This window comes from Dipodomys spectabilis, unplaced genomic scaffold (assembly GCF_019054845.1).
Source record: "Dipodomys spectabilis isolate Male_0828 unplaced genomic scaffold, ASM1905484v1 ptg000030l, whole genome shotgun sequence".
Taxonomy (NCBI): Eukaryota; Metazoa; Chordata; class Mammalia; order Rodentia; family Heteromyidae; genus Dipodomys; species Dipodomys spectabilis.
Window position 1 is genome coordinate 8,584,498 of NW_024870707.1, and position 10,389 is coordinate 8,594,886.

The window sequence follows — 10,389 nt, forward strand, 5'->3', positions numbered from 1 at the left end:
AAGAAAGAGAAGGAGAGAAAGAGAGAGAGAAAGAAGGAAAGAAAGAGAGAAAGAGAGAGAGAAAGAAGGAAAGAAAGAAGGAAGGAAGGAAAGAAAGAAAGAAAGGAAGAAAGAAAGGAAGGAAGGAAGGAAGAAAGAAAGAAAGGAAGAAAAGAAGTGGGTGGAAGCCAGGATTGTGTTAAGGCTTGAATATAGTTTGAGTATATTGTTTGAGAGTTTATGAGTTGAAACTTATTCCTCATTGTGAGGTATTAAGAGGATAGAGACTTAATCTGTCCTTTGGTGAGAACTCTGGGAAATGTGTAAGTTTTGGTAAGGCTATCAGGAGACAGATTTTAAGATTTAATACTTTTTTTTTTAGTCATCTTGAACTCAGGGCTTGGGAACTGTCCCTGAGCTTCTTTGTGCTCAAGGCTAGCACTTTACCACTTGAGTCACATTGCCACTTCAGGCTTTTTCTGAGTAGTTTATTGGAAATAAGAGTCGCTTGGACTTTCCTGCTTGGGCTGGCTTCTAACAATGATCCTCAGATCTCAGCCTCCTGAGTCTCTAGGATTACAGAACGTGAGCCATCAGCACCTGGCAAGATTTAATACTTCATGAGAAAAGACTGAAGGAGACACACAGTGCCCTGCCACTTGCTATGTAACATCCACATTGCTTGGAGACTCTGCCAGCAAGAAGGCCATCACTAGATGTGAGCTTTCAACCTTGGAATGAACCAGGAACCAAAATAAACCTCTTTTCTTTATAAAGTCAGCCTGCCTCAGGTATGACATCATAGTAATGGAAACAGACTAATGCAAGTTCTATTTGCTGAAGGTCACAGGATGTGTATAGGCCAGGAGCTACATTGGTTCTATATTGATGTATGAACTGTGCAAGTCAGTACTCAGGACTGGTACCGGTGAGGAAGCAGCTAGCTCTGAGAAACCTTTGTTGCGGCCAATGCGGTATCAGGTGATCCAGGAATGCAGAGATCAGAGAGCCCCATGAAGAGTCAGAGCATGTCAGAGTTGCCGGCAGGATTGTGAGGCAGGATTGTTGCCTGGTCTCCAGGTGTTCAAGATCTGCAGAAATAGGATGAGATTCAGGTGTCCCATCTCCCAACCTCAGTCCTGTCTCCTTGGCCAGGTTCTTTGGGAAGCGTGAGGGAAAAGACCAAACTTCTAGAGAGTTTGGGAAAGGGAGCAAGTGATGCTCTTTTCAGCTCTGCCGTATTTGTCCTGAGTCCTGATGCTGAGTTATTGGGAAATCTCCCACCTCCCACAGCCTTGTGAGGATTTTTGTTTTTGTTAGTCGTGGGGCTTGAACTCTGGGCCTGGGTGCTGTCCCTCAGCTCTTCAGCTCAAGACTAGCGCTCTACCACTTGAGCCACAGCACCACTTCCAATTTTCTGAGCGGTTTATTGGAAATAAGAGTCTCATGGACTTTCTTGCCCGGGCTGGCTTTGAACTGTGATCTTCAGATCTCAGCCTCCTGAGTAGCTAGAATTATAGGCCTGAGCCACAGGTGCCCGACTAGAAGCTGGTATCTTTTATCTCCCCCTTGGTTGCCAAGTTCCCTCCTGCTCTCCTAGAGGGGGAGGAGCCTGAGACAAAGTCTCGGATTGGCTGTTTTCCTTCCTGTCCGTTTTATCAGAAGGGGCAGAGCCTAAACTAGTTAGCTAGACCGCTCAGGGGGTACTTAATAGGTTACAGGTGAGAGAGAGGAGGAAGGAGAGGCGGGAAAGAGGGGCTAAGGTAAGAGAAGAAGAGTCTTTTCTAGGTGTCTATGGTTTGTCAAGTCATGGGGATTGGCTGGGGAAGAAGTGGGGGAGCGCTGGCACTCGGTGGGCTCTGGGTCTGCAAGCTGGCTGATCTGAGTGGTCATCCCATTTTAGACGCTGCACATGGTCCAACTTTTAATGGTGTGTTCTTGATAGGGGTCAGTTTGGGGAGGGGAACTCTGGCTTCCCCTGTCCTTGGCTGGCACCCTCTCTCCACCCCTTGTGTGGGGCGCCAGAGGACCGGTGTGACCTTACTCCCTTTGGAGTTCTGGCAGGCCCTCCGTGCTCAGAGTCCATTCTTCTCTGGTGATGAGGACTGGAGTGGGACCATCTGCTTCTGCTGCTCTCGCTGCTGTTGCCTCAGTTTCCTTTTCTTCCTGGGGGAAGGAAAGCAGGAAAAGCAGATCCCTGGATATGCAGTCTTAGGGAAGTGGGGATAGGGTCTCCTCTGGGCTGTGCAACGACTCCCACATACCCCCCCCCATCTGCCCTACTCACCTACCCCCCCCCCCCAAGCTGGATATTCCTGGAAGAATTGGGAAGGGGGCATGGAAGAGCCCTGATCTGGAAGCCTGGGCAGGAGTCTCAATGCCACCCCAGCCTGGCTGTGTAGATAAGTTTCTTCTCCTCTCCCAGTGACAACCCACCTGTTTTCCAGGTCCTGCACGGTATCTGGCAGCGGCTGGCCCAGGGTCTCTGGCAGGAGGGCGGTGACGGCGCTGGCGGCCACGGGGACAGCCCCGTAGATAAAGAGAGGCAAGGCCGGGTAGAGCTCAGAAGTCATGCTCACCAGTGGGCTCACGATGCTGCCCACTCGGGCCATGGTACTGCCCATTCCTAAGCCTGTTTGCCTGTGGGGTTGGGGTGGGGTATTGATTAGGGAGCTCGTGGGGCACACTGGCCACCTTGGCAAGGGTTCTGACCAGAGAATTGGAAAACTGAAGACTGAATTTTTGCCTCTGTCCTTAACTTTCTGCATGATCTTGGACACGTCCCTTTCACGGTCTGGGCCTCAGTTTCCTGTGCTGTCAAATAAGACAGTTGGGTTGGACCAATGATCCTCAGATCCTCCGGAAACTTTTTTTTTATGAACTCAAAGCCTTACACTCATGCTTAGCTTTTTCATGCAAGGCTGGTGCTCTCCCACTTGAGCCACAGCTTCACTTCTGACTTTTTGGTGGTTAATTGGAGCTAAAAGTCTCTTTGGCTTTCCTGCCCAGGCTGGCTTTGAACCTTGATCCTCAGATCTCAGCCTCCTGAGTAGCTAAGGATGACAGGCGTGAGCCATCGGGACCTGGCTGTGGGTCTTGTTTCTTAATGAAATAGGACCCACCCCCTATCTTGGGACGAGCAAAGCGTATGTTTATTTGTGCTGCTGGCACATTATCAGGTGTGATTCCTGTGGTGGGAACTAATGGTCATGTCTGTGTCTTTGGTTTTAGATGTACCATTTAGTTCAAGATCCAGTTTAGATTTGGTGGTAGCTTCTAATTTGTGATTTGGAAATCTTCAATTCATGACTTAAGACATGTCTCTTGGTTTCCTGCCTAGCCCCAGTTGGTGATTCCTTTTTTTTTTGGCAGTTGTGGGGCTTGAACTTTGGACCTGGATGACATCCCTCAGCTCTTCAGCTCAAGCATATTGCTCTACCACTTGAGCCACTAGGCCACTTCCAGTTTTCTGAATGGTTTATTGGAGATAAGAGTCTCATGGACTTTCCTACTCGGGCTGGCTTTGAACGGATCCTCAGATCTCAGCCTCCAGGGTAGCTAGGATTACAGGTGTGAGCCACAAGTGCCCAGCTTGAGGTTTTTTGTTTTTGTTTTTTTGTGGCAGTTCTGGGGTTTAAATAGGCTAAGGTTGCTTCCCTTAGCTTTTTTTCACTCAAGGCTGATGCTCTGCTATTTGAGCTACAGCTCCACTTCCAGCATTTTCCTAGTTAATGGAAGATAAAAGTATCACAGTCTTTTCTTGTCTGGTCTGGCTTTGAACCACAATCTTCCAATCTCAGAATTACTGTGTCTGGCCAAAAAGAAAAAAAGTCTTTCTATAAGCTGTCCCCTGATTAGGCTCCCACTCACCGGATCACGGTGGGGTACAGCTCCCCGGTATACAGAAAGATGCAGTTAAAAGAGGAAGCCAAGCAGCCCTTCCCCAACACAGCAAGGGAAGTGCGGACAATTGTCTGCTCTGGAGAGAAAGGAGAGAGGAGACAATGAGAACTTGGGCTCCTTTTTCTTCCGGGAAGTTGGATTAGATCTGGGGGTAGGGCTAAGGATGAGGGGTCAAGGTGCTTCTGGGGTGCTCACCCTTGGGTATCACCCCATTCACCAGGATGCAGATGCCCGCCAGCAGCAGTGAGATCATCTGTGCCGGCCGGCGACCTAGGGAGTTGATGACGAGGAAGCACACGAGCTTGGCAGGCAGGTCCACGGCACCAAAGATCACCTGGATTAGGTAGATGCTGACTCCAAAGCCCTGCAGGTCCATGACCAGCCCATAGTAGGCAAAGCTGGTGGCAAACCTGGGTGCGGGGAGGAGGAGGTGGAGGGTGGAGAGGAGGGATCCGGAGTTTGTTAGAGAGGTTTAAAGGAAGGTGCTTTTTCAGAAGAGCCTGCTTAAGGACCTGGAGTCTACCTTGGCTCGTATTTCTTCAGACGTTTCATTGCATGCCTAAACTACAGTTTAAGGCTCAAGGAAGTCCTCTACTATTAGACAACACATTTCCTGACTTTTTTTTTTCTTTGTCATGAGGCTTGAACTCAGGGCCTGGGTGTTGTCCCTGAGCTCTTTTTGTGGGGGATCAAGACTAGCATTCCACCACTTTGAGCCACAACACCACTTCTAGTTTTCTGGTGGTTAATTGGAGATAGAGTCTCATGGACTTTCCTGCCCAGACTGACTTTGAACTGAGATCCTCAGATCTCAGACTCCCGAGTAGCTAGGATTACAAGTGTGAGCCACCAGTGCCCAGCACTGTGTAGGATTTATATGTAAAAAAAAATCTACATGAGTATAAGATCTGTTAATGCTTGGCTGAAGGACAGCTGGATATTCAAGCCACATCTTTAGAGGCAAAAACAAAAATCATCAATAACAACAAAACATAAAAACCCCCCAAAACAAAACAAAACAAACAAAACAAAACCCATCAGGATCTGTCCGTGGTCCTGGAATGGATGTTAGTCTTAAGATTTGAGAACACCCTCAAAAGGAAGCTCAGATTTTTGGTTAGAACCCACACTGGAGAGTAAATTCAAAATTGGAATAAAATAATTCCTGGACAGAATTGTTTCTTCCTCCTCCTCCTCCCCCCCTCCTCTTCTTCTTCCTCTTCCTCCTCTTCCTTCTCCTCCTCCTCTTCCTCCCCCCCCACCCCCTCCTGCTCCTTCTTCTCTGGTCCTGGGGTTTGAAATCTGGGCTTGGGCACTGTCCTTGAGCTTTGGTGCTCAAGGATAGTATTCTACCACTTGAGCTACAGCTCCACTTCCAGCCTTTTGTAGTTAATTGGAGATAAGAGTCCCATGGACTTTCTAGCCTAGGCTGACTTTGAACTGTGATCTTCAGATCTCAGCCTCTCTGAGTAGTTAGGATTACAGGTGTGAGCCACCAGTAACTGGTTTAGGATTGTTTCTTCTGACCACACTCCTCTTGGTGGTGGGAAGCAGGGTGGTAAAAGAAAAAAGAAGGTTTTAGGCTTATATCATCCTTAGCCAAAGTGTATTTACAGAGCTAAGTGTCTATTCTGTTATGGTCTATGCTTGTATTCCTGGCAGACACCAGGCTGGTGAAGTTTCTTAGTGTGTTGTACCATGCCGGTGTGTAATTCTGTCAACTCTGGCTGCCACAGGTCCTGGTGAGATGTTTTCGTATGGGAGCAGAATTGGGGAGAGAAGCTAGGGAGATTGATGTCCAGTTTGGGGACTGGAACTGAAGTTGGAGTGGAAGGGCTCTGGTTCTTCAGTATTCCTATTGCTGCTCTGAGCAGATGGGTGGTCCTTTGCTCCAGCTCTTAGGTCTCTTCCATCCATGGCATTCATTCCCTCCCTAGTCTGCCTTTTATCTTTGTCAGTCTACCTGTGTGTCAGACTGTGTCTGTCTTGGGGCTTACCATAGCATGGAGAGGCAGAGGAAGAGGTGCCGGAGGGTGGGACAACGCAGAAGCTCCATGGCTGAGGACTGGCTTGTGTTGGTGGTCAGCTCCTTCTGCAGACTGGACCGGAGCACCTGAGAGGATGGGCAGGCTCCAGGGCCTGAACTTCTTCTAAAAAGTCCTCTCAACCGAACCCCTTACTCAGAGACGCCCCCTCCCTCTGCCCCAGGTCCTGGGTGTTGAGATTGAGATTGAACCCTAATGGAGTACCCTAGGGAGTCTGGGGGATGACTCACCTCTATACTTAGCTTGGTCCCTTCTTCCTGCTTTCCGTTGATCCGGGCCACTTTCTGCAAGGCCTTCAGTGTGAGATCCAGCCTCCCGGAGGAGGAGTACCAGCGGGCAGACTCAATGAAGAACCTGGGAATGGGGGTGAGGGATGGAGTCAGCATGACCCCAGTTCCTTTCATCTGGACTGGGTGAAGGCTATTTCCATGGACTGGTGGTGGGGTTTAATTTAAGTGCTCAGCTTGGTAATACTTCTGCCCTGGCCTAGAAGGTCAGTGCTTGGGTGCTGGGTGCTGGGTGGTGAGGGGTATGTGTGTGTAGGGTGGGGTGGGGGGGAAGGCAGGCAGCCCAGAGAGCTGGGAAATGCTTTAGGACAGGATGCCCTTACACCGAGCCCTCTCTTCACAGCCTTGGGTTCAAATCCTGGGGAAGCACTGGATTAAGTTTGGCCTTCTGGCTTTGACCGATGCTGTGTACCCAGCTCTGGGAGATGTCCTGTGCCCAGAGGAGCTCCTGTGGTACTGCCCCCCACCCCAGGGCCCACGCACCACGAGTAGATGAAGAAGGCAAAAAAAGGCACAGAGACCAGCAGCTGCAGGTGGCGCCAGTCGGGCACAGCGTAGGCGAACCCGGCCAGGAGGAACTGGCCCACGCTGTAGACATAGCCAACCAGGGCGCCCACGTGGGCACGTGTGTGGATGGGCATCCACTCCACATCTGGAGAGAGGATTAGAGCAGGATGGAGTGATTAACTGGGCTGCTAGGTGGGAGGGAGTCCCTTCCTCCTCTTCCTCCCTTTCCTTCCCTTCCTTCTAGTCCTCCTTCCCTCCCCCAGGAAAGATGCTTCACAGGAGATTGAGTGCAGGGACAGGGAGACTGAGGGACTTATGGAATGGGTAGGGAGGTGGGTTCAGGATCCTCAGGAACTTCCCCTCTTCACCCCTGCTGCTCGCCTACCCCACTGTCCTGGTTAGAACCTCCTTTAGAGCAGCTCTGACTGCTCAGTCTATCCTCGACAGCAGCGGCTCTTTGGCTATTCGGTGACCAGAGCAGTGGCTTTTCTTCATCTTAGAGGGCCAGTCAAGGTGGGGTTAAGGCTTCCTCTTGGCTGTGGTCTGAAGAGGCCCAGCTGGCTTCCCAGTGTGTGCGGAAGCAGATATTGAATGCTTAACATTGGACTTTGGAACTCGATCCTCAGATGTCCTGTCCTGGCTACTTCCTTTAGTCCAGAGAAGCCCCAAGCCTTTCTGGGCTTGGAAGATGATGTGTAAATCCTTTTTTTTCTCCCTAGCCTCAAGTTCCTCATCTGAGAGACTCTGTGTGTGCATGTGTGTGTGCGTGTGCATGTGCATGTGTGTGTGTGTTTGCATGTGTGATCTATCAGAGAAGGCACATTGACAGCCCATCAATATACTGTTCTCAGTCCATAACTATGGTCTGTGTGATGCTGGCTTGTCCTACATTTAGGAATATTAGAGCTGCCAGGCAAGGTGTTTTATATCTGTAGTCCCAGCTACTTGGGAAGCATGAAAGGAGGATAAGGGTTTGAGACCAACCTGGGCAAAAAGTAAGTGAGACTCTATCATTAAAACAAACTGGGCATGGTAGTGCATAGCTATAATCCCAGCTACTCAGGAGGCAGAGGTAGGAGGATTGCAGTCTGGAGCTTGTGAGGCCTGGCTGGACAAAAGCATGAAACGCTATCTGAAAAACTAGAGTGAAGCTGGGCGCCGGTGGCTCACGCCTGTCATCCTAGCTACTCAGGAGGCTGAGATCTGAGGATCATGGTTCAAAGCCAGCCCAGGCAGGAAAAGCCGTGAAACTCTTATCTCAATAAGCCACCAGAAAACCAGAAGTGGCGCTGTGGCTCAGGTGGTAGAGTACTAGCCTTGAGCTGAAGAGCTGAGGGACAGCGCCCAGGCCCAGAGTTCAAGCCCCATGACTGACAAAAACAAACAAAACAAAACTAAAACTAAAGTGAATAAAAGGGGGAGGGAGGCTGGGCATCGTTTAAGTAGTGAGGTCCTGAGTTCAAACCCTTAATACTGCCAAAAACAAGAAGAAAAAAGGGGAAATATTAGAGCTAATTGAAGTATTTTAAAATAACCTAGATTTTTGTTTTTGTTTTGTTTTGTTGGTCGTGGGGTTTCAACTCTGGGCCTGGCCACTGTCCCTGAGCTCTTCAGCTCAAGACTAGCGCTCTACCACTGGAGCCACTGTGCTACTTCCAGTTTTCTAGTGGTTGATTAGAGATAAGAGTCTCACAGACTTTTTCTGCCTGGGCTGGCTCTGAACCGTGATCCTCAGATCTCAGCCTCCTGAGTAGCTAGGATTACAGATGTGAGCCACCAGTGCCTGGCTGGATATTTTACATTAATATTTTTAAAAAGGAGGTGGAAAGGCAAGCATGGTGGTGCAGGCCTGTGATCCCTAGTACTTGGGAGGCTGAGGAAGGAGGATTGATAGTTCAGGGTCAGACGAGGCTACATATCTCAGAACAAAAGCAGGAAGGGCAGGGGAAATCTCACTGCCCCTAGACTGCGGGACTGGTTGGAACAGCTGAGTGTCTTTGTCCTGTCTGGATGGGATGTATTTTTCCTTTGGCTATGGCTCTTACCAATCCGTGGTGCCTCTTGGTTCTGGCCTGCCTCACTCACTTCATGACTGAAATGGCCTGAGAGCCCTGAGGGCTCAGAGAGAGGCTGGGCTTTGGGAGACAGGGCTGGGAAGGGGGCTAGGTGGTCAGAGGGGGCTGGGCTGGTAGCAATCCTCACTCAGTGTCATGCAGTTGATGGAAATGCTAGCCAGAGACATGCCGGACAGGAGGCGGAAGGCACAGTAGACAGAGAAATTGGGTGCGTAGGCTGCGCAGATCCCAGACACGGCCGTCTGCAGGTAGTTCAAGATCAGCACCTTCCGACGGCCTAGCCTGTGGTGGGGGCAGGGAAGCCTGTGACAGGGGCCTGTGGACTTCTGGGGGGGCAGACGAGCCCAGGGCAGGAGCACCTGTCCGGGGCAAGGCCTGGGGTCTTTTGAAGATCTATGAAGTGCTAATTAATAAGGCTGGCACAGTTAGCCCTTAAACCAATCAGGTCCCATTGGGGACACAGATCACCCACCCTGAGTCCAGTCCCCTGCTTCCCAGCCCAGCCCTTCGGCTTACCCAGGACTGACCTGTCTGCCAGGTAGCCGAACACCATGGCTCCCAGCAGCACCCCTGCCATGTACAAGGATTGGGCCAGCTGGCGGAAGGCCCTGTGGGTGCACACGAGGTCCCACTGTGGGGGGAGGGGGGAAGGGCAGAAGTAGGGGGCGAGAATCAGGCAGAGCTGAGCCTGAGTGCAAGGAAGACCCCTCTACTTGCCTCCAGCCTGGTCCTTTGGGGTTCATGTCACCCTCTTTCCCCACCTCCCTGGCCTTAGTAGCTGAGAACATTTTGGAACATCAACATCAACAAAAAACCTTAGCAGCTCCCACATCTGTCTGAAGTCTGCCTAGCCCCGGGGCCGCGCGTCCTCACCTCGGTCACGATGGTGGAGGGGAAGGTGCTGTTGTCATAGATCCAGCCATCAGCACACGGCTCCGTGGCACCCGTGGTGTTGTCCTCTGTGCCATTGGAGAGAGGCAGTCTCTTGGGGGAGGTGAAGCGGAGGCAGGACACAAGCTGCCCGTCCTTGTCTCGGGGCAGCCAGGCCTCCAGCCCTCCGTCGCGGCTGAGGTTGGCAGTGGCAGGTGGGCGGCAGTGGTGGGCAGGGATGGCGGCAGTGAAGTTCTGCAGGGTATTGTGGGATGCCATCAGGAGCAGGGGCACGGCCACCAGGGTGACCTGGATCAGTTGGAAGCGGCCGACGCCCCCCACCTGCTTCAAGAGGTCATTAAAGGCCATGGGGCTGGACCAGACCAGGCCAAGTGGTTGGGGGGATGGGGGTGGGCGCTGAGGATTTCCAGTCCCAGGACCTCTGTCTGTCTCTGTCTGTCTGTTTGCCTGCCTGCCTGCCTGTCTATCTGTCTGTCTGTCTGTCTGTCTGCCTGTCCTTCTGAGGAGCTGGGCTTCTGCTGTCTCTGCAGCTGAGTGGCTTCAGGAGCTGAAACTGAGCCGGCTCTGTGGGGGGACCACAGCCTGGTGGGCCGCCCCTCCTTCCCTCCTCTTGTCTGGCTCTGGCCCTCCCTTTCCCTTGAAGCTTCTCCTGACTTTGGGGGTCGGGGATCACTCAGCTCTCAGGGTGTGCTGGAGCCCTGA

At 51.4% G+C, this 10,389-nt stretch overlaps 1 protein-coding gene across 2 annotated transcripts; it reads right to left on the reverse strand.

Annotated features, from left to right (window-relative positions):
• Positions 1-734: 734 nt before the first annotated feature.
• Slc22a6 (solute carrier family 22 member 6) lies at positions 735-10,389 on the reverse strand. Of its 2 annotated transcripts, XM_042675620.1 has the most exons (12): positions 10,147-10,181; positions 9,670-10,116; positions 9,324-9,427; positions 8,924-9,078; positions 6,698-6,866; positions 6,158-6,281; positions 5,880-5,995; positions 4,078-4,292; positions 3,850-3,958; positions 2,416-2,619; positions 2,024-2,145; positions 735-1,070 (listed from the first exon to the last, which is right to left on the reverse strand). In XM_042675620.1, exons 2-11 carry the CDS (start codon positions 10,033-10,035, stop codon positions 2,055-2,057), a joined length of 1,653 nt encoding a protein of 550 aa, XP_042531554.1. In that variant the 5' UTR covers positions 10,036-10,116; positions 10,147-10,181; the 3' UTR covers positions 735-1,070; positions 2,024-2,054. The 2 variants fall into 2 exon arrangements, with proteins under 2 accessions (XP_042531554.1, XP_042531553.1); XM_042675619.1 differs by having other exon boundaries at positions 9,670-10,389.

Coding starts and splice junctions, on each gene's coding strand:
- Slc22a6 (XM_042675619.1), bottom strand. CDS start 10,035: ATGGCCTTTAATGACCTCTTGAAGCAGGTGGGGGGCGTCGGCCGCTTC. Junction 9,428..9,669: donor CCTCCACCATCGTGACCGAG/GTGAGGACGCGC, acceptor CTCCCCCCACAG/TGGGACCTCGTGTGCACCCA. Junction 2,620..3,849: donor CTGTACCCCACCGTGATCCG/GTGAGTGGGAGC, acceptor CCAACCCCACAG/GCAAACAGGCTTAGGAATGG.